General features: G+C 37.5%; 1 protein-coding gene across 7 annotated transcripts in view; it reads left to right on the top strand.

Annotated features, from left to right (window-relative positions):
* The window catches only part of Dop1R2 (dopamine receptor 2), an 85147-nt gene extending 70940 nt beyond the window's left edge, over nucleotides 1–14207 (top strand). For 6 of the 7 annotated variants that reach the window (XM_043411361.1, XM_043411362.1, XM_043411365.1 and 3 more), the window contains 2 exons: nucleotides 4033–4117; nucleotides 12940–14207. In XM_043411361.1, coding sequence (XP_043267296.1) covers nucleotides 4033–4117; nucleotides 12940–13059 — 205 coding nt within the window. In that variant the 3' untranslated portion in view covers nucleotides 13060–14207. The remainder of the gene's footprint in view (nucleotides 1–4032; nucleotides 4118–12939) is intronic. The other variant, XR_006259920.1, reaches the window with a different exon arrangement.
* The last annotated feature ends 10438 nt before the right edge of the window (nucleotides 14208–24645 follow it).

The raw sequence follows: 24645 nt of genomic DNA on the forward strand, positions 1-24645 counted from the left end.
GTCACAAAGCTTCCTCGATGAGGAAGCACAAAAGAGAATTTTGTTACTTTCTACCAAGGGTTGAATATATTTACTAATTCCACGTACATATGGAAAAAGATCAAGTGTTTCAAGAACAGATGGGCAAATACAACTCCACATGAGCGAACAGATAGTGAACAGAAAGTCAAGGAAATTGAAAACAATATAGCAAGTCTATGCTCACCGTGGGCAAAAGTTAGAAAACCGATATTCACGAGCGAATAACCAGTAACAGTCTTAGATAATCCATACTCATTGGGGGAATTAGAAAAGGCAATTGGGTCAACGAAACCCCACTCTTCACCCGGGTTGGATGGAATTGATTATAATCTAATCTAACACTTTAAAATACAAACCAAGAGATATTTATTGACTTTGTACAATGACATCCTTCAATCCCAGGAATTCCCAGAAGAGTGGAGAAACTACTTGATCTTCTTCATACCTAAAGCCGAAGCAGGAAAATTTCGACCTATATCATTGGCGCCTTGTTTAGCTAAGATCCTAGAAAAAATGATTAACGTCCGGTTAAGTTGGTGGCTGGAAAAAAAGTAGTTGCTGGGGTATACTCAGTTCGGATTCAGAAAAATCGGATTCGGAGAATCTTTTGTACTTTATTTATAATTTAACATCTGAAAGAATACTTAATGTCAGGTTAGCCGGTCGCTCACTCGCAAAAGACATTCAAAGGCTTGCCTCAAGGCAGTGCTTTAAGTCCCTTATTGTATAATCTGTATACGATTGAGTTGGAAAAAGTAATAAATGACGATTGCGACATGTTACAGTTTGCAGATGATATCGCGGTATATTCAAAAGTTAATCCAATCTGATTAGGGCTGGCAACGGTGGAGACGTCCATAGAAAAAATCAAAGCTTTTCTTGCGAATAGCGGCCTTGAGTTAGAGCTAAACAAATGTAAACTAGTCATTTTCTCTAAAGGAAATTTCGCAACACTAAATGGTCTTTCTATAAATATCAACAAAATTAGAATCAAACCGATTACGGAAGTCAAATTTCTGGGAGTTACCTTACAGTATAACTTGAAGTGGAGCTCACATATTACCAATGTAGTTCAGGCATGCCAGAACGTTTTCAAAATAATTGGCTGTTTGCGGCATACTTGGTGGGGGGCAGACCCCACAGTTCTCATGAAAATATATAGAGCATTAATTAGATCGCGGATTGAATACGCAGGGTTTATTGTAGATACGGGAGAGGAAAAGTTATTAACTAAATTGGATCGGATGCAATATAGGGCTATTAGAATCGCTCTTGGACTTAGAAACTCCACACCAACAAACATCCTGTTGGCAGAATCTCGAGAACCACAATTATCAGCTCGGAAAAAATACCTATGCAAACGAAATATAGCAAAAACAATGTCTGATCAAAAACACCCGCTGATCGAGATACTACAGAATATGAGTACGCGATACGAAGACCCACTATTGGTCACAAACATCCGGAAAACGATCCTTCTAGAATGCTTTGAAAAAATAGAAACCTTTGCACACACCATAGCTACCTTCGAAACACCGTACTTCTGTATCACAGATTTTCAAGCAACAATATACCGTCTGCAGATTTCATATAAAGAAGGATTAGAACTACAGGAATCGGTGGCCCCACAAATACAATTTCTATCAATTTTTCACGGGCAAATCAAACATACCGAAACGTTTTTTACGGACGGTTCGAAAATGGGAGACGAGAACTTTGTTGGGTAAGCCATTTACAGAGTTAAAAACGAAGCACTTCTGAAAAAAAGGATCACATCCAACGCGTCAATTTTCACTGCAGAAGCTATGGCCACACTAGAAACCTTACAAATTATAGATGAATTACAAACAAACAAAGCGCTCATCTTCTCCGACTCACGCAGTGTGTTAATGGCGTGCAAATCTCTGTATACAGACACAAAAACATCGCATTTAATTCTCCAAATTAAAGAAATCGCGTGGAAGCTGGATTAAAGAAAAATCAAAGTAAATTTCTTTTTGATTCCTGCGCATGTAGGAATAGCGTTTAATGAAACCGTCGATCTAGCAGCAAAAGCTGCAATTAGAGAGGGTCAGGACTCTCATTTACTAGCACCTTATTCGGATTTCTTCAACCATAAATTTAAATTGGAATTAAAGAATGAACAGTACGATCTGTACAGGGAAACTAGGCAATTTAAAGGGTCCACCTATTTCAAAGAATTTTTTTAATATGACTCGAAGCCCTGGTATGAAAGATGGAAATTGAAGAGAAAAGTGATAGTTTTATTAAATAGAATAAGAAGCAACCACAACTCACTCAATTACAGTCTGAATAGATTGAATATAGTACCAAACGACAAATGCATTTGCGGTGAGTATCAAGATACTCCCAATCACATATTCTGGCAGTGTGAGGTATACAAAGACGAACGAAAAGAACTAAACTCCGAGCTAATAAAAGCAAATATATACCCACCATACACTGTTGCTACAGTACTGGCTCACAAATCGGGGGAAAATAATTTCGGTGATAGTCAAATTTATTAGCAGTATAGGTCTAAGAATATGAAGCCCATACTGATTTATTTTGGTATATATTATAATATTTACACCTGTATCTCTAGATATAAGAAAGAAGGAATTGTACGACGCATTACTTATTCATACTATCTGAGAAATGTGATACTGTACTATAACGAAATAGCTAAACTTAACAGCCGTATAGATTTAAGGAAACGAGAACATGTAAACTATTGTCAACGAACTGGGAACTGTAATATAAGCTGATGTATCGTTAGTTGGTTTGAGAATGCTTGTACCGGAAGGATAGCATAGGCAGCCAGATGGTGCTCAAAACCCTTAATAAAAAAAAAAGAGTGCGGAACTTCATAGATATATATTTAATACCCAAATCGTTGGATCTGAAGAGGAGAACCGGTTGTATGGCCCCCAAGATCACCTGATCTCAGTCTACTGGACTATTTTCTGTGGAGTTGCCTCAAAAACACGGTCTTCAAAAATGCACCGACCACACGGGTGGATACGATGGAGCGGATTGGAAGAGCGTGTACAATGCCATCAATGCCATCAATGCCAACACCATCAGATAAATGATTATTAATTTCCGACATGGGCTTAACCTGTGCATCCATTGCAATGGGGGCTATTTTGAACACGAAATGCGCTAGATCAAGCAGTAACAGGCGTTGAAAAAACAAACGGTCCTCCTCGGGGCCAAATGGTGTGTAAAATACGATCAACAACCTCCACGTGGTGTACACTGGGTAACGCCGATGCTGACGGTGAAGCAGTGAAGCGAGTGGGTGATACTTTTCTCCAAAACGTGGAATATCAATTTTCGATGTGAATTTGAAATTTTTGCAAAAACTTTGTCAGGTAAAAGTTACTTTTTTCTAATACAAAATACGAATCTACGATAAAAAAATATGTAGTTTCTATAAAAAAAAAAAGTTGACCTTCAAATGACTTTGAGGCAATTACTGAAGATCAAAACTGCTAACGGCGCTAGACGTCCTCCACCAAACCCTGTCAATTTTGTCCGAAAAATCTTCATCGGAAGCGCTTAGTTTTCGAGATATAAAATGACAAAGTTAAAATGGGCCACCCTGTATATATACCTATATACGATCGTGAAATGTATTTATTCGCGTGTAAATTTGTTATAAGAATATACTCTCGTCGTCTTCGTACAACGGGTGATGGGGATATGCGTGATATGAAAAAAAAGAAAACATTATATCGGATAGGGCGTGCTGAGAGCAGCGGTATCGCGTACGGAAAACCAATGTTCCATTCCAATACGGAATTTCACACGATTCAGCCTTCCACTACAAAAGCATGCTATTTTTTTAGTATTCGAACAAACGAGAAAAAGTATTACCTACTCGGTTGATTGACAACCATAGAGGCGGCAGCAGCGAGTCATTATTGCGCACAATTTGGCTGCGCATTTGGCAACACATTCGTCGACTATAATCTATTGAATACGTACGTTTATCATTGATTACAGAGCTTTTGCCAGAATTCTCTGCGTATGCTGCCCTCGCAGAATGAGGCGGAGATACCAGCCAGCCTTCAGATGTAAACCTAGCCAGGTAAGCATATATAAGTAATTCCTCATAAAATGCATGCGGCGAAGTTCTGCGGTGCGGAAAAAAAGGAAAAGAAAAAAAAACCAAATCAAAACGAATCATTATCGAGGAAATTCTTTTGGTCGAAATATGAAATCTGTAAAATTGTTATTCACATTTGTGTTTGTGACGCGTAACAATGAGCAATCGATAAAACGAAATTGTCTGATTTATAAGCACTGATATTGTTTTGCGATGAGGGGTATGGATAAAAGCTATCCCTCGAGACATTTCCTGAATTACTTGGGAACTTCCTGCTGCTTGTCTTACGTATTGTCATATAAAACCAACGAATCGTCCCAAAACAATGACGCACATGCAAATTCGCAGAGTCAAAGATTTCTTTTTATGCGAAGCTTGCCAGAGATCGAACGCCGACAGCAATAGTCACCCCTGCTCTACGATATACATCAACGACGAGACTTGCCCAATTATTTCCTCTCGTAGACTTGACTCATCTTTCATTTTTTTTTATCCTTCCGCGATATTACTTGCCCTATTCATGCTCGATCAACTGCTAGTATTGTAACGGGACAACCTTATCTCTTGACCACGAGTTCTCGTTTCACGAGAATCTGTCAGAGAGCGACGGATGGAGTGCTATCGCTTCAGCGAAGCATCACCGTACGTCTATAAGGCTCCCAACCTTTCCTTCTTCCTCCTCCTTTCACCTACCAAAATTGTACTGAAACAAAAGAAATAATTGAAAGATTAAACGAACTTACCTTAAGTGAAGTTCAATCTTAATTGTATTTCGCGCCTCTTCCTTCAGATCACTGGTAGATGTTTAGAGTATGGCACGTATTTTCATAAATTGTCTGTGTCGCGTCGTTGAATAATTATTGGTGATTTATTTCTTTAACTTTTTCCCAATACAGTTGTGGTGAATATAGTATTATCCTTTACGATCTCTAGATCGTAGAATCATGTAAACGTCATGGACGCTTCAGTCCAGCCTGCCGTCTTTTTTATCACGTCTATGTTGAAGCCACTTCGTTTTACTGATGACGTGGACGCATGTCGCGTGCTACATGCTGTAAAAATGCTGGTGTCAATTCCGCATAGATCTAGTAGTTTTTTAATCCATCTACTGATTGACTGAGTTGATATTGACTTTATGCGGTTTGCGATAAGAAAGGAATAATTTTTCAAAATCTTGTCGAATATCCTTGGTTCTTTCTAAATAATTTTGGAGCGTCGTGGCTACACAATTTTTAGGGTTTTCCATGTACACCGGAAGTATTAACGTCGGTTGTTTTCTTTGTTTATGAGACGTCTTAATTCTTGCTGGTATTTTTATCTCGATTTTATTCTTCCGTTTCGTAACATCATGTATATTTATTGCGGCAAGGGTCTGCATTCTGTGTCCAGTTGTTAGACCGAGTAGTATGGCAGTTTTCATGGAAAGTTGTTTAAGTGAGAGTTCTTCATTGTGTGGCCATTGATCCAGAAAATCTAAGACCACATTCGGATCCCAAGTGTCATTATATCGTGGTTTTGGTGACAGTTTATTTGCCGTTCCTTTACAAAAACGCTTAACGATTGGATTTTCCTCCACTTCGGGCCCCAACAAGAGCGATAGTGCCGATCGATAACTATTAATCGATCCGTAACTTATTCCCCTCTGAAAATGTTCTGTGAGGAATGTTATGATGCCACTAATGTTGTACTCGTATACATTAAACCCACTGACGTATGCAATCTGCCCGCCCCCTCTGAACTGTGGTTTCCATGTTCTCGTTCGGGACGGGCCCTCCCCGTTTTTTGAAGACTTGACTGATGATCATTCTTTAGTTTTCAATTCTTTACTCGTTCGTTCCAGCGTCTTGGCAATCTTTATTTGTTCTTCGATATCTGTTTCGAACAATTGTGCTCCAATCTTTGTTATGTTTAACGCTTCTTTTAGATCTGGATTAAGGTTAGCCAGGACAAGTGCTCTCCGCGTGAGAGATTCGTCTCGATGTACCTCTGCAATTAGTCTTGCGGCATCGCTGACTGCACTTATAAATGATAAATCGGCGTCAGTGCGTTTTATTACCTGCGATAGGGCTTGTGTGAGAGCCGACAATGCGGCTATTAACTTGATCTGTTTCTCGATCATTCGACCGTCTCTGTTCACGGCTCCTTCGGGTAGACATACCTTCATCACCAAGTTTAGAGCTGGAGCGTTTATCTTTGGACAATTTTTGGGGGTCGCATATTTCTTTAGGAGGTCCTTTTGTTCCTCGCTTGGTAATCCATTTTCAATTATTTCTAATACTCGTAGTGCTATCTCTTCTTGGATAGATGGTCCCTGTGGTTTGTCAGGGTTTAGACGTCTCCCAATGGCCTCGAGGACGGCTTGTGTTAGTTCAACCGTTTGCTTTTCTTCGTTTATTGTTGCTGTTGCAACTACCGTTTCTACTGTCCCTGGTGATGTAGCCGATCCTGCATCTTGCCCGACGGTCAGTAAAACAGTTTCCCTATTATCCTGTACCAACGCCTGTGTCTGAGAAGGTGTTACCGATCTAGGACTGTTTTCTCGTTCTTCTGCTGTCCTTGCTGCTATAATGCTGACCGATCGTGATCTGTCACGGCTTTTTGAGTAGCTCCGTTCACGATGTCGATCGTCATAGTTGCTGTCCGAGTACGATGACTCCGATGAGCTCTTAGAACTTGAGCGACCTGTAACATTATAAGGAGAGACCAGAATTTGGCCGTTACCCTTCTGTCACTACATCATTGGATTCATATCCTGGACAGCTATGTACTTGACCAAAGTACCTTCTTGGACTCGTGTCTTAAGGCATTTTATTGTTATTGCAATATATTTTATCTCTACGTGGCTTAACACAACGCTTGTTCACTCGTCCGCTCGAAGAGACTCGTGTCTCATCGGCGAAGGCAATTCAAGGTGTTCATAACCTTACAGGCTTATATAGCCTCTTGGCTAGCCCGATTTTTTTACCCCTTTACGAGAGGAAGGACTCTTGTCCGATAAAAAACTCATGTTTCCTTGTAGGTGTCTTTCTGACTCTTGTCAATTCGCAACGCCTCGTATTTGCGTTGCACACGTATAAAGAGAGAACAAAACGACTTTTACTTACGTCGACTGCGACAATGTTTTCGCTTGTATTTTTTGAGTTTTTTCTCCAACCTTCGTATTCGTTCCTCCGTTGGATCTTCCTCGCGATTTCTCTTGCGTCCCATTTTCGACTTTTCTAGTCACAGACAATTTTTAACCTGTTTGTGCGCTCTGCACAAGAAAAGGAATGACGTAAGTATCGGAGACGAACCGGAGGGAGACCCGAGAGTGACGCTCCTTTTTTGTTTACTTTAAACCTATGTGGGCTATCTATTGGGATCTGACAAAATTCGTGAGACATCTGGTGTCAAATTTTGAACTACAACCGGGGTGCAACATGGACAACTAACACACGCACAAGTCACTTGAAGATGTGACACATACATGTACGTTGCACCCCGGTATGCACCATTTTTAGCTTGGCCACGCCTCCATGTCAGATCCCAATAGTAGGAAAGGGTACTACCAGTGATCTGAAGGAAGAGACGCGAAATACAATAGAACATTACCTCTCATTTATATGAAGTTTAGAACGTCAACCATCAAGGCATTGCACATCTTCCCGGTCAGATGTTTACAAAATGTATATCTGTACAATGGGAGTACGCTGACGTACTCCCAAAGCATTGCACTTCGCCTGGCGTCGTCACGATAGATCGTTTTCGATCTCTTTACCCGCTTCGAGAAAAATCCGCCGGTCAGTGCACGAAACTGCACACTAACACCTCCTACGTGAGAGAGGAGGATCTAAAAAAATCCTAAGTTCTGATATTTGGGAAATCTAGAGTCGCGGCAGCGACTCTGAGACAAGTACATTTATAAGATATGACGAGTTGCTGCCAGAGACTCTTTACCGGAGCGATAGCGTTTCCAATTGTTTTCGAAAATTTTCAAAATTTGTTTCTTCAATAATTAATTAACTATATCATTTCGGAGAATATTATACGTTGACATATTTTTTATTATTTTTTTTCTTTCGATTGCGACCTCTTCGAACTCTGTAGCTTGACGCGTTTTGACCATCTCCCGAATATCGAAACGTTTCAATATATATACACTGAGAAAAAAAATTGTTGATTCAATAGCAATTGATGTTATTGCGGAAAAGTTTTCTTTATTTAACTACAATGTTTGCGGAGAGAATGAATCTGCGGTTTGGTCTAATAAAACTATTTTATTCGTTTAATTATGATTAACCTCGTGATGATCATATATTTCATTGGCACCTTGTAATGCCACATTTCGTTGTTCCAATGATGTTTTTTTTTCTCAGTGTACCTACATTTGCTTGAATCAATCTAACTTTTTTGTTTCTCAATTTTCATCTGTCCAGGAGAGAATAAGGCCATTACCCCGCCTCCGAAAGGAGAACTTTCTTTTCATATTATTGTGCGAAAAAGTGGCACGGTTAACTCAGCCTTCCCCTGCTATTTCCATTCGTCGCGTTATCCTTGCCGACATCTCAGCTACAAAACTTGCGCGTCAAGCTTCATACCTCGCCGAGGATGTAGAAACGAAATAAGGGACGAAAATTATGAAAGGCGAAAATGCGAAAGACTCCGAAAGAGTGTCGATCATAAGTGGCAATGATTGGAACGGGTCGTCAAAAAAGTAGGGTCGACGGAGAGCATGTAGAAGAGTAAGAAGAGAGGGGATAAAGATGGAAGCGGGTTAAATTCATGAAGCGATAACTAGTTGTACGGAGGATTTATTGAAAGAAATGAAACAATATAACCGTATCAAGAGTTTTTTTGATGCTCAACGAGCAAACTCCATCAATGTTCAATATAATAATTCTTTGCACGCACTATATTTTTCACCAATAACAAATCATCTCCCGGATTTGTTGAAACTCTTGATCGCGATGATGCTTTCGTTGCTGTTAGGCACAAGATAAATGGGAAGCTCGGAAACGCCAAGATCTAATTGCGTAAAGTTACGTTCGAACCTCAATGTCACTCATACTCTCTTCCATTTCTGCCCCAACAGTACGCCTGAACAAATTTTGTTTTCGTCGAAACGGACACATGTTAGTCCCGGGATTTCCATTACAAGTTATAGACAACTACGATGCAGCTTGTAAGAATCGGAGTCACATTTCCCGAAAACGCGCCTCAATTTTCTTCTCATTATGTAGTTTCAAGCTCTTGAAACCAATAATGGAGCAGGGAAAATCGAATGACAATTTTGTTAGCCGAAAAAAAGTTTCTCCTGATGAGAAATTTAACTAGACTATATGAGCGTATATTCTATAGTTTTCGTCGCGAAGCTTGAAAAACTAAATTAACGCTAACTGAGTTATTACATGTTTTTTACGTTTATATTGTTTGTCTGTATTTTAAATGTGCGGGCGCATAATTATTAGCCACCTCTCGAAAACCCCGGGGTACCGATTTGGGTGAAAATTGATCCTAGTCAATCTCGGTTGATATTCCGAGACTTTGGTCTCTCAGAATTGCCTAAGAACAATTCGATAATGAAAATATATTTCAATCGTAAATAGTGGTTAAACGAAATTATTCGTAAAAGAGCGCAGAAATATGAGAACTCAACTCACCGTTACGTTCATAAAATCGCGAATGTTTTGCGATTGCGTCGTTCATCGCCGTTTTTATTGCTCCATATTTCTCTCTCCCCTAGGTATTTTCTCTCCATGATTATACACGGTTATCAATTGATGGGTTCATAATTTTTTACTGTAGCACAAACGTTCACGACAAAGCACACTGAGAAAATGAAGTTATGATTCTCATCACAAACGGTTCATTATGCTCGCGATATATCGAACCAATATCCTGTTCAGCTCTAATATGGCAATTCGGTAGCCGGAAGTGTACAACACCTCTGCGAGCCGCAGCAGCAGGCTCTACTGCTTCAACCCCACAAAGTCTATTTCGGTACTTATGTAGAATATGGTATGAAAGCTTACGCGATGTGTTGAATTTGTGGGTGAGATGAGCCAATAACGCGCCGGATACAAATATATATAGGGGATACCGGGGCAAAACGGGATACCCGAAAAATGAGAGAAATTTTTTTGTCTTTTTTTTTTAATTTTTATCCTAGTCCGAAAAGAACATAAAACATATTTTTTCCAAAATGTCTTGTTTTTTTTGGATTTTCATTTTTTTTCAAAAAATTAGTTTTTCTCAAATTTCTCTTTTTTTTACATCGCTTTTAAAGTGAAAACGTTTTTGCACAGATATACAAAAGGTATTTGTAAATCTGCCTCGCAGATTACTGTCTACGACAGTAATTGCAGATATATGTTTGCGGACCATCATGTGTGGTTACACCTGCACACGAATCATGTGCCCACTCTGCACAATTTTGGCACTGAATCCATGATTCAGTGGATAAAGAATACAAATTTTTACAAAATAAACATTGGCAATCTTCGTTATTATTCATATCATTAATTTTGAATTGAATTACAGAGGGTGCGTTCGACGTACGTTAGAGCGTTGTAAGCGCTGAGAGCGCTCACAGCGTGCGCTCGACTTACGTTTGAGCGCTGTATGTAAGCGCTGATATCGCTTTCAACGCTTATACAGCGGTAAGTCGGAAGCACTCGGTTACGGGTGTAAGATACACCCAAGGTGCATTGAATTAAAATCATAGTAAAAGGAAATTCATGAGTTTTTGAGGGGTACCCCGTTTTGCCTCGGATTTTTTTTTTTTTTTTTGAAAATTGAAAAGAATTCCAGTACATTTCTTAGTTTTTGGTAGTAAAAAATAGACAGAGCTTCCCAAACTTTTGAAAAGTTCAATATTTCCTTAGGTATCCCGTTTTGCCCCGGTCTCCCCTATAGGGTAGTATGGGGCAAAATGGACACTTTTTAACTTGGATTTAAGCAAGTTTCATTGATGAGCATATGGTCATTTAACTATTTTTGAGTCCCAAAATTGATGCCCAGTCCTTGTTTCCCGAATTTCGTAAAAAAAAAAATCAGGGCAAAACGAACACAGCCCCTCAGAGGCATAAAAATCGAAAAACCGACATTTTTCGAAATACAACCGTTCCAAGCGACTGTTCCCGAATAGAATATCAACTCGGTAATATGGGAAAAGAAATGGGACCACTCAGACTCCATTCCTCGGATGTAAAAGAAAGAAAATGAGTCAAATCTTATATCCCATTTCTGTCATGTTTTTGAGGAATGCAAAAAACCAACTTTGGGTCCATCGTGTTGGGGTATATGTATATTTGGTGTTTGCACTATATCTGAGTCTCACCATTGATTCATGGTCCTAGTTTCCGGAATTTTTCCAAAAAAAATTTCCGGGGCAAAACGGACACAACCTCTACGAGGCATAAAAATTGTTGTGTCCGCGAAGACCGTCGCGAAGGGACGGAATTATCAAGGACTTTAACCGAAAAGGATTTAAGGGATTTAGGCCAAAAGAGCTGAACTCCAACTCGATACTTTTACAACAAGTTAACAATAAGTTTATTTAAGAAGTTAAAAATTCGAGGTTTTATTGCCTCGAGGCCAATCGTTACAATTCTCGTCAAAGACTGTCGAATTTTGGTTAGTTGGTAAATTTATAGACTCGGGGGTTTTTCCCCCTCTCGCGACAATATGGCGTGATATTCTTTCTCGAAGTTTCGGTGATGACATCAAGGGTCGATGCGCTCGTTCGGGAACATCGATATTTTGCCGTCGATGCATTTATGCTGAGAACGCTTAATTTATATACTCTTTACTTTAGGAGTGCGATGTACGGGCACAACAAGATTGAAAAATCACCATTTTTCAAAATGCAGCTGTTCCATCGACTGTTTCCGACTATCAACTTGATAATATGGGGAAAGAAATGGGACCACTCAGGCTCCATTCCTTGGATGTAAATGAAAAGAAATGAGTCAAATGTTATATCCCATTTCTGTTATGTTTTTGAGGAATGCAAAAAATCAACTTTGGGTTCATCCTGCTGGGGTATTTTTCGTATTCGCACTATATCGGAGTCCCACCATTGATTCATGGTCCTAGTTTCCGGAATTTCTTCAAAAAAATTTTCCGGGGCACAACGGACACAGCCTCCAAGAGGCATAAAAATCGAAATACAAATTTTTCGAAATGTAGCAGTTTATTAGCAGACAGAAAAAAAAGCTCACCAAGCCAGCCAAGTCCTCGTCTTTTGAAGACGTTTCTTGCATTTTTTGCGAAGGGTTATATTCATCGTCCTCCGAAGATGGGATTTACTGTGTAACATGCAAAAAATGGGCACACACCTTGTATACAAGTGTTGAAGACGAAGATGTCAGCTACGAGTGCGATTTTTGTAAAATTCAATAAAAACCCTTTTTTCCTTATTCGTACATTGATTGCTATTTTGGTTTTTAAAAATAATTCAAAAAAGCGAATAGATAGTGAGAAAGTAATTTGGGATCTATTTTGCTCTGAAACTTGAATTTTTTGGGGATGTCACCGTGGAATTCAACAATTTACCATGATTTATGGTCAGGACATGATTTGGAACCGAAAAAAAAATTTTATGCATTTTATGAAATTTCAGTTTCGGGAAAGTCCGTTTTGCCCCATATATTACCCATATATTGCCCCATATATACATGAATCCGGGTGATCAACGTTGTTCCCATTGACATGCGTGAGATTTTTCTTTCTCCGCGGGTAACTTATTTGGTGTATAGAATATGATTATTGGTATATGATACGCATGGTCGATTTTCCTTGTCGTGTCGTGTCGTGTGTTACAGTACGCAACAGGAATGGGAGCAGGTGGACAGGCGAGCAGCGTCAGCTACAGTAGCGTGAGCCAGAGCAGCGAGGGTGGTTGTTATAACGCCAGCGGTAATTCCCAACCCGGTGGTATGTGACGACACGCGGGGCCCAGACAAGGGCCGAGACGCGACCGCGCTATAAGATTTCGGGACACGTGATTGTAGGTCATCAATGATGAACCGATCAGCATAGATAACGAAACTACGAATGATCTCCAAGTTATTGTCGCTTCGAGAGACGCGGAAGAAGAGGGTGACGAGGAACAGGCGGCTGACCTCGAGTTAGATGCCAGATCCGTAACCTTGACTTTCGAAAACGACGATAGCAGAGAGACCGTCGTCGTTGGATCTGCTTTGATGCTCTTGGAACGTAAAATCTTCAGGATGCGAATGGAAGATTCTATAGTTTTCTTGCCTGAAATACCTGAGGAGGAAAACGAGGATGATGATACACCAGACCGTGAACAACCTCCAAAATCACTCCCCGTTGATGTCAGCTTTGTTCCCAGTATCGAAAGCTCATAAGCTCTCGCTTCTATTCTGTGGCCGTGCCAGAATAATCTTGTAAAAAATCCTTTCTCGTTCTTCCTCAAACGCAAACGAGCTACGAGTAAACCAAATAAAAATCTTCTCTCGAGTCTCTCGAGGAATGGAAAAAAATTGTAAATTCGCTACACTTTCAGAACAACCTTTTGTTTGTCACTCGACAAACAAAAATTAGTTGACTATTTTATGACGCAATTTTCCATTTCACTCGTGTGGTATTACCAGCAATTTCTTGGAAACAGAGAAGAAAAGATATCATACTCCATAGAAATGCTTTCGCATTATAATAGTATAACAAGTGATTTTATCCGTTATCGTCATTAATTCTTATATGAATTTCTTGTTATAATTCGGTACGCGCCTTTAATGAGGACAGTTTTTTCATCAAAAAAATAAATGTAAATAAGTAATAAATAGAAAAACCGAGAGAGAACTGACATTGATATGTAACTACCAGTATTAAGGATACACGTTTGTCTCGAAAAACGCGCGCGCGTGCGCGTAATATTTTTAATCTTTGAAAAAACTATTGATAGAGCGAGTGATACGTATTTTTATTTATTGCCAATCGAATTGTTATATATATATATATATTGCTGTGTACGTCGAGGCGATTTTATAACTGTAATATACATGTACTATCTTAAATAATATTATAATTATTGCTAACAATATATGATATATTATGACATATTGTATATAAGCGTAACATAACGAAAGATGGGGGGCAAAGTAGCCTCACCGCGGTAATAAACGAGCCGGAGTACGTTTTCTTCGGTACACGCTCTTTTTTGTGCTAGGACGCTGATAGTGAGTATATTTGGATGCAACAAGACGCATTTTAAAGAGAAGATATTAGACTTCAATTTGATTTTTTTTTGAAACGTCTCTACGACTTTCTTTACGTGTACTGCGTCATTTTGAAAACGTTCCTTTTTCGACATTATTTTTTTCGTTTTCAACTGGACCGCGTTTTGAGATAAAGTTCTCTATTCTCTACTCTGCGAGCGAGTCCTCCAAGACACAAGCCTCAGCTTTAATTTTGTTTTTGAAAAAGTTTAATACGATTATTTTCGCAGAATTGAGAACAAAGAATTTTATCTCAAAATGCGGTCCAGTTGAAAAAGAAAAAAATAATGCCGAAAAACAAACGTTTTCAAAATGACGTAGTGCGGGTGGGGTTCAATATGTCGAATAACTGAATTGTAGAACAGTCGATATTTCGAAATCTTAAAAGTTGTGATATCAGTTTGGAGAAAAATAAGTTATTCGAAATTCTTATTCCCGATCGACTATTCAGCAGATTGCGTATTTAATCAAAAATTCTTTCTTTGAATTCGTATTTACCCGAAAATATATATTTCAATAGTTTTCATTTCGAATGCAATTTTAACAGACTATCCGAATGTCAAAAGTTCATATTTTCCAATTTAAAATGGACGGAGAGTAATTGTTTTACAGACAGACCAGAATGTAGAGTAGCAAAAAATCGAAAGTGAATTTTTCAAGCCTATAAAATTTAGATATGCGGAATAGCGATAGCTCGAAAAGGCGAAAGTCAATATGGCGATGTTTAAAATTGGAGATCACTGGTCTGAGTAAGTGAGTGAGTGAGACGCGTGTATTTGGAGCTTCACTCCATTTCTTTATTTTGATCGATCGACTTTCTAACGTTTCGCTATTTTGACTGTTCGACTTTTTGGTCTTTCAGTATTTCAACCTCAGTAATATTTGGTCTTTCGTTATTACATTTTCAAAATTGTGAATTTTCACAGTATCGCTGACTGTAGTGATTTATGAATCGAAAGAGTGATAGTCGAATTTTCGAAAAATCGATATTTTAGTCATTGTCCCATGGGCGATTGTTATATTCTATTTTCGATGCAAACGTGCTTCGAACCTTGCAGTTTCTACTTTATTTATTTTTGGCATTCAAAGCTCTAGTCGAATCTATCTGTCTCGATATTATCATTCGAAGTTTATAAACTCGAGATTTTAGCTGTTCGAAATTTTAGTCATTCCAACATTTGATCCCCATCCACGTAGTACACGTATAAAAAATCGTAGAGACTTTTAAAAAATAATCAAATTGAAGCCTAATGTATTCTATTTAAAATGAGTCTTATTGCATCCAGATATACTAACTACCGGCGTCGTATCACAAAAAAGAGCGTGGAAACTTTTCCGGTTTTTTGTTCGGAAACTTTTGACAAGTAGTGTAGGTATCGGTTACCGGCCGCGGACAGTCTTCGACTCTTTCCGTGTTCCTATTTTTCATTATTAGACCTTCCCATCTCGATGGATCTTTCCGGAAAAAACTTATAAACCAAATCGGATCCTCCTTCGCCGCGCATGAAATGAAAAAAAAAAATTAAAGTCAAATGTTTGGGGTCCCTTGTACCGAATTTTTTTTTTATAGCGAGTATGCACTTGGCGTTCACTACACATCATGCGCTGCCTTCATTTTATATAATGGTGCAAATGTTATTGACGCTTATCTTCGTCATACATGACGCGAACCGCCATCCGTGGCGTAACTTGGACCACAATTTTTGCGTACCGCATGATGATGCAGCGTATGTACTTTTTAAAACTACATGAATACAAACCAGAACGACATTTTAACTTGTGTAAATTCAGAAGCTCGCAATACGTTTTTGGGTTCCACTTATTTTCATTGATATTTCATTCAATGGAATTATGGACAATAATTATTAATCCCTCCTTCAATCCATTAAATAGTGATTCGAATTTATAATTCAGTGACGAAACATTAAAATAAATCCAATCAACGATATTAAATTTGTACAAATGTCAATAATGATCGTATTAATTCTCAATGCGAATTAATAAATCGGTGTCAATGAAACAATCATCCTATTTTGCTTACTATATACATACCTATAGAAAATAATGTTCAGCAACTTAGTTTGAGTAACGAGTGAAATTTTCTATATTACAGTTGTATATTTCTACGGTTCTCTGAGAGTCCACTTTGCCACTAAATTTGTAATTTTTGAAGAGTTCGCTTTGCCTATACTTTGCTTTCTAGCTGCTTCAATCGGGATATAATTGAGGAAATCCAACGTTTTTTTGTTTTCCATGCACGCAGGCAATCAACGTTAGTTCTGCACGTTGAAAAATTATTTATTTTACCAATAATCGAGCAATTTTAATAATTACTTTTGTAAACTTCGAACGAATGTTGTATTTATATTTTTGTAATTTTCATTGAAAATAATGATAGGAAAAAATCTGAAATTTCTCCGCGACGCGATAAAATGGGTTATTACGTGATGAAAAAGTAATCGGATCTTTGTGAGTAAACGGAACACCGAGTTATAAAAAGTCACTGCTTCAGTTATTAGTTTGAATAAACGCTTCTTGTTACTTGAAAGAAAAAATAAATAAAATAAAATCACATCATTTAAATAACGCTGAAAAACATAACTATCGTGAATAAATAATACGAAAAACCCTTGTACCCGTGGTCGACGCTTTATTGATAATTTTTTTTTGTTTTCTAATTTGAAATATTTTTAAAAAACCCGTGTGAATCCACATTTCTTTTGTACATACGTTTTTTAGTTCGATTGATAAATTTGTCATTTCGATTTTATTTTTCAGAGTGAAACTTTTCGATATGCTCGTGTGGGCAGACGATTTTCCGGCAGATTCTCGCGAAGATCTTATAGGGGTATATTGATAAAAAATGAATACGCTTCAATTCGGATCATATCTCGTTACACTGCATTTATTAACTTTACCAAACTCGATGAGAACAAATCCCTTATTTGAGTCACAGTTTGCTCTGGAGCGTCCTAACGAAGAAAATTTTATATTTCAATCGCAGCTACAATCATCATTTTTACATGGTAAATACAATAATACAAATTTATTTTTTTACATGGTTGCTGCGTGCATTATCAATATTGTTCTTGTACGAAAGGTAAGGGGCGAATATGGTGCAAAGTGGCCACTTCCAAAATTCCGATTTCCCGGGCAAAGTAGCCCACAATTGTTGTACAAATTGTTAGTAAATGTCGTTTATTTTATTCTGATTGTTGATAAAAATCGTATTTATAACCGATAATGTCATCATCATTAACACCTGCACGCAAGGTGCGTGAGCTCATTTTGCGCATTCTCCGCAAGAAATCTAGTCTTTCATTTTATAGGTGAAAAATCTATTGCAACGCTTGATCGCTTGTCACTCATCGGTCTCGTCAATGATAGATTTTCACCGCGAGGGGTGGCTATACAATATCAACCATGCAGATGTAGATTCGGAAAAAGAGAATGAAAAAAAAATTCTGAGACTCAGCAATAGTCGAGAAATGATTTGTTCTTCGATATACATACAAAAAAAAGTGGGGTCAATTCTGGTAATAATGTATCATATGCGTACATATTCAAATTTCATTTTTAATTTTTAACCGATTGGGCTTAATTTTTACCTTGATAGAGGTGAAAATCGAGCGTTAAGGCTGACATTGCTAGATTTTTCAATGAAAAGTTATTATGCGATATTACCCGAAAATTCCAAGTTCCACACTAGACTCTTTTGTCGAAATAAATCTAAATTCACTATCCCCGAAGAGATGAAAAATAAGGGTTGGGGTGAAATTTTCAGATTTTTCAATGGGAAGTTTTTATATGCAACATTACATAAAAAGTGTTCATTTTTGAGGATACCAGATTCTTTTATCGAAATAAAATAAAATTCACTATCTGCGAAAGCATAAAAAACAAGAGTTGGGGATAAAATTTTCAGATTTTTCAATGGGAAGTTTTTTACATTACATGAAAATTCCAAATTTTTTAGGACACTAAACTCTTTTATTGAAATGAAATAAAATTCACTATTCCCTAAGGGGTGAAAAATAAGGGTTGAGGGTGAAATTTCCAGATTTTTTAAAGAGAAATTTTATGCTTTTCCACATAAAAGCTGTGTGTTTTTTGTAGAGCACGACAGTCCTGTATCGAAATAAATCAAAACTCCCGACCTCCTAAGGTGTGAAAAATAAGGATTGGGGGTGCATTTCGATAAAAGAGGCTAGTGTTCTAAAAAACTTGAAATTTTCATGCAATATAGCCCAAAAACTTCCGATTGAGAAATCTAAAAATTTCACCCCCAAATTTTCACCCTTTCGCTGGTAGCGTATTTTATTTCATTTCGATAAAAGAATCTGGTACCCTCAAAAACGAACATTTTTTATGTAATACAACATAAAAACTTCCCATTGAAAAATCTGAAAATTTTACCTTCAACCCTCATTTTTTACCCCCTCGGGGATAGTGAATTTTGTTTGTTTTCGACAAGTCTAGTATCCTAAAAAATTTGGATTTTCTATGTAATATAACATAAAAACATGCCACTGGAAAATCTGAAATATTCACTTTCAACCCTCGTATTCACCCCTTTCGAAGGTAGCTACATGAAAATTAAGTTTTGGAATGAAATCAGTAACCTCGGAAACCCCTAGAAACGAATTTTTAATATATTTCGGTAATTTATTGGCTCGTACCAGTTTTGGAACGAAAACCAAAAAAAAACTTACCAATCAACCGGTTAATAATAAAAAAAAAATCAAATGTAAAAATGAAACTTTTTCCACTCTGTAAATTCTAACACGGCTCCGTAGTTCTCGAAAATCCCTGATCAATTTATCAACGTTCAAAGTAGACATTTTTGATTGACAATAATTTGCGAAAAAATCTGATAAAATTTGAATGTGTTGGAATTGAAGAAGAAAAAAACTTTCCTCTCTCCAAATTTTTTAAAAAACCCCATTGATTTACTACAGTTACCACAATCAATGTACTCGAGGTTCCGCTGAAAAATAAATGAAAATAAAAATATATCGGAAAATTGAGGAGACAAAATGTTTTATCTGAACTTCCGGCCGAGTTGAAAAAGAAGTCAAACGAACCAAAATATCAATCTTTTTCGAAACGACATAGTACCCGTAATAAAAGTCGTAGAGACTTTTCGAATACACCAAAGTAAAGCTAAATGCCTTCCCTTCAAAATGCGCCTTGTTGCATCGAAATATCTAAACCAGCGGCGCTGTAGTATTAAAAAGAACGTGAGAACATTTTCGGAAATTTTTCCCTGGTAATATATATATATGTATAGTTCTCTCGCCAGGTACGCTACTACGAGTAGAAGAGAGAGGGAACGAGTCTTCGCGGGCTGTCTCTCCCGCTCGATCGGGCGTGACTAGAGGGGATAGCGCGTTCAGTGGACTGGGCGAAACGAAACGGGACAAAAGTCACGTTTCGTGCAAAGGGCGTATGTCCATATGTAAATAGACGCTACTTAAGTCTTTCTGACTCCAAGCGACTAGAGCGTACCGAAACACTCGATTTTAATCGCTTAAATCATCATATCTCGGGATGGAATGAACGGACTTATATGCAACAAAGATCAATTGAAAGAGAAAAATCGAAAAAAAATCATCACCAATTTTTAGATTTTTAACTGCAATGGTTTGTCCATGAGAACGGTTCGAAAAACGTTATGACGTCATAAATCGACATATTCGCGTATATAAGAGTGCAGCAGGGCTCGCACTGGCTTTTCTTTTACACTCCCGTTTTTTCTTTTAATACTTGGTGTGGAGACGCTACCGCGTCTCTTGATATATTTTTATCATCAGCGTTTATGGATTCATTCTGACAACAACATTCCGTGTAAAAAGAATCGGTATTGCATCTCGAAAACTCGATCGGAACAAGGTTCATCATACATTTTTCGAATTTTTCTTATCCCGAGTCCCAAACTCCAATCACCTTTTCCCGTGACCGGCACGTGCACCTACCGGTTACGAATTATACCCAATCTGTATATATATATATGGGAATTATTATTTGAACAAAGAAGTACGTAGAGAGCTCAATCCCCTTGTTCATTCGCGATGATGTCTATCTAGAGCAAATGAAGCGATTTGAAAGCAGTTTGCCGTTGTAATCAATTCGGTAAAACTAACAAATTCATATTATACGAGCACTTTTACCGGACAGCTGCGGATGAGAAATCGTCGATGCCATGACGATCCAATGTTAATTGCACAAATGGTTTATCCAGCACAAATAATACTCGCTAGTATGGCATCCAAGACTTGTTTTGCAGATATACTATCAAATATGCTCGAGCGAACTCTCGCAGCGAGCTCGGGGCACATTTCTCATGGCTTGAAAATCAAACGAATATCAAATTTATGTATATCCGCTCGGGAGAGGATCGTCACGTACGGTATTTTCATTGACGTTTGTGCATCCTGCTGAAGTGTGCGCGCGCGGGATACGCCTAGAACATATGTCCGCCGTGTATCGCTTTGCGGTGCAAATAAGCATCATGAAATATTCAGAAGTTGTATTGCCAACCATCCGCGCTTGCTCTTTCACTCAGTTTCTTCAACATTGCTCTTTTATATCTCACTGAGACAACCCGCTGACGTCATATTATCTATTTATGCCTATTGGCCTATGTATGCTATACGCGCATATACATATATTAGGTATACATACGCGTGAATTGGAATAATTATTAATTGAAGCGATGAGAAGGAACAGTACAAGTCGCTCGGGCCCAAGATTGACTATCAAGAAGATGCCTTATTTACAGCAGCATTAAAGAATCTTACGAAGCAAATGTGCGTAAATGAATTTCAAAAGTAAATATAGTTGGAGGAAGAAAAACCTTTTGAAAAGAAATTGGGCTAAAACATCATTGATGGGGATACGAAAAATGAATGTCTCGAATTGCTGTTTTTTGTATAATAAAGATATAGTTGAAAGCAAACGTTCATTTATTATATAGTTCTTTATATATATGTGTGTGTGATCACACGCTAACTTTGAACACTGACCTTTCGTTTCTTATATATCCTTTTTTTTTCAACTCTTCCTCGATCATTAGATCTGTTCGCGCTGGCTGAACTTTCTGCACTTTCTATATATTATACACATATAGTAGGGTGTGTCGAAAAAAATCCATATTTTTTTTCAGGCTCCACAAGCATTTTTCTTCTTATTATGCCAAACGATGAAGCTAGCCGAAAAGAACACCTCGAAATAAAATTATTTCAGCCGGGGCCCACCGCATACTTCAATTTTCCATAAAAATAACACGTGAAAAAAAAACTTCGGTGAACATTGTTCCATATCATCTGTAAAAAAAATTGCACAAATATTCTACTGACATATTTTTGTAGAGAATTGAATTCCCTACATATAAAGTCCTTCGAGCCATTGGCCTAAAACCAACCGTTCAACGGTTACAGCAGTTTGAAGTTTCTAACGTCACCTAGCCAGATTTCGCATGTATCATTTTCTATTTTCGAGGTCACTCCTTTTAATGGTGCTGTTTAAATTGGACTAAAAACTATTTTTAAGTATAGTTTTTCTAAAATAACTTTTAGGATCGTTATCTAGGCAAAAATATCGGGTACATACTGTTCTCATTTGTTTGAACGAACGACATGAATTGTTTGTCTTTCCACTTTGAATAAATTAAGAAATTCAATAACCAAACCGAATGCACAGATACAAATATACATAGAAAAAGAGAGAGAGAGAGAGAGAGATAATTTTATTATGCCCTAGCTACGCTATGGGGCAAAGAAAGAATACAAACAATATTAACAAAATAATAATATGACAAAATGAAACAAGAAAAATGAAATGATAATTGAAGTAAATCGCATTTCCATTTAATTGAATGATAATAGAGATCTTTTGGTTTCTTAGAACTATATAGAATTCAGGTAGCCTAAATATAAGCAAAATAATAATGCAGAACATAATATCATAACTAAATTTTAATTTACTTAATACTAAGAAGTAAGAATCACGCAGAGGGTAAGATTCATGACATACTGGCATAATCATGGCTCAGAGATATGCAAAAATGTGAGGAGTTTCGATTTGAAAATATTCAATGACGGTGCATTAATAATATCATGTGGCAGAGAATGCCAAAAATACGCTGCCGACAGTCTGAAACCATTGTAATACCGTGAGGTCCTATGAATCGGGATACTGAAAATTTCAGTTCTCGCTAAGCGTTCTAATCTTCTCTCAGGATGGTTAGTAAGAGGAAGTAATTCACGAATGTAATCAGGAACAGTTAAGAATAGTCTACGATAAACAATGATTCCAAGAAAATAACGTTTCCTATTGACGACAGATAACCAGTTCAGTTTTTTACGATATTGAGTTATATGCTCATCGCGCTTAAGATTAAATATGAATCTAATACTAGAGTTGACTAGTCTTTGCAATCGAGTATTTAACTCCTCGGTAAGACTATAATAGAACAAACAACAATAGTCAATGTGAAGCAGAATGAGAATAGAAACAAGCTTTGTTCTGAGCGGTATAGATTAAAGAGTTACGGTGATATTTTAGTTTATGCAGAATATCATTTACCTTCCGAGATAAAGACACTATATGCTTTCTGCAAAACAGATCAGATTGTAGAAATAGAGCCAGATTTTTCACTTCAGAAGTATAATTCAATGCGGATTGATCTACAGATATTTTTGGAAGAATTGATAAATCGATTTTACGAATGTAAGAATTTGTGCCAATATAGATTTGTTGATATTTAAAGACAACCCATTCGAAAGTGCAAACTCAGCTGTAACGTTAGAATCGTAAGTAATTTTTGCAATAGCGTGATTTAGTTCAGAAGGTTTACAATGTAAATAAATTTGGGTATCATCAGCGAAGAGCATTCTTTTGCTGTAACGAATATCATTGCCAATGTCATGAATATGCAACATAAAAAGGAGTGGCCCAAGAACGGATCCTTGTGGTACTCCCGCTGTAATGCTCAACCAATTCGAGCACTTGCCTCTTTCATCAACAACCGCCTGAGATCTATTTGAGTGATAAGACAGAAACCATTTTAGCGTATTACGATGAAAACCAAGTTTAGCTAATTTGAGTAGTAAATTAAAATGTGGCACAGTATCAAAAGCCTTACTGAAAGTCGAACAAAACCATAATGGTTAGGTTACCCTCCTCAGATGCACATCTAGTATCCTCAACAACTTTCAGAAGAGCAGTTTGCGTACTGAATGACCACCCGTAGCCAGATTGAAAAGGATCAAACAAGTTATTCATGATAGCATGATCATATGTTCGCGAAAAAATAAGTTTTTCAAATAATTTTGAGAGGTCAAGTAGATGGGGCGCGTTTCAGCCGGTGAAAGAGGCAATTTGACCTTAGACAAGGGCTTAATAAATGCTCGTTTCCATTTTGATGAAAAAATGCAAAGCGTAATTGATGCATTCAGTAATTTAGTGAGATAGGCTGCTAGAAACGAATGTGCTCTTTTTATTGCAAAAGCAGAAATGCCATCAGATCCTGGTTTGAGCGAGGAAGATTTTAGTTCATTTAACTGTTTAGAAACCTCATCCTCAGTTATAGTAGAAAACTCGAAAAATGGTTGAGCCACAGCAAAACAAGAGAGATTGATTGATTGATTGATTGATTGATTCGTTTTATTAGCTTCCACTACAACTGCGTCATTTTTTGCAGAAAATACATATTTCCCTCTACAATAAGTTCAACTCAATGTTTCATACTATAATACTTAATTTTATTCCCATTCATCCACACCCAATTCCATTACATGCTTTTTCAATCTCCACTTGAACTGTTCTATGTTTTCCGCATTTCTAATATACCCAGGTAGATCGTTGAATTTTGAATCCCTCGTACACTAAAGATTTCTCCCCTGCCACTTTTTTTGTTCTCGTTATCGCTATCTTATCTTTTTGTTTCTTGTATTATAGTTATAAGTTTCACTTACAGTTCTCACATAAGGATGCAGGTACTCTGGGGTCAGTCTATTTTTCATTTTATATACAAGTGTGTTTACATTATATTTAATTCTCTGTCTTACACTCATAAATTTTAAAACATATAACATCCCTCGAATCAGGAAGAGCATATTGACCATCAATATCGAACGCATAGCCCTGTTTTGCGTTTTCTGTAATAACGATATATTTTGTTCACTACAGTTTAACATTACAGAGTTACAATATTCGTAGTGCGGTGCAATAATTGCTTTATAGATGGTTACCCTCGTTTGTATGCTCAAGAATCTTTTAATTCTA

Source organism: Venturia canescens, chromosome 2, assembly GCF_019457755.1.
Source record: "Venturia canescens isolate UGA chromosome 2, ASM1945775v1, whole genome shotgun sequence".
Classification (NCBI taxonomy): Eukaryota; Metazoa; Arthropoda; class Insecta; order Hymenoptera; family Ichneumonidae; genus Venturia; species Venturia canescens.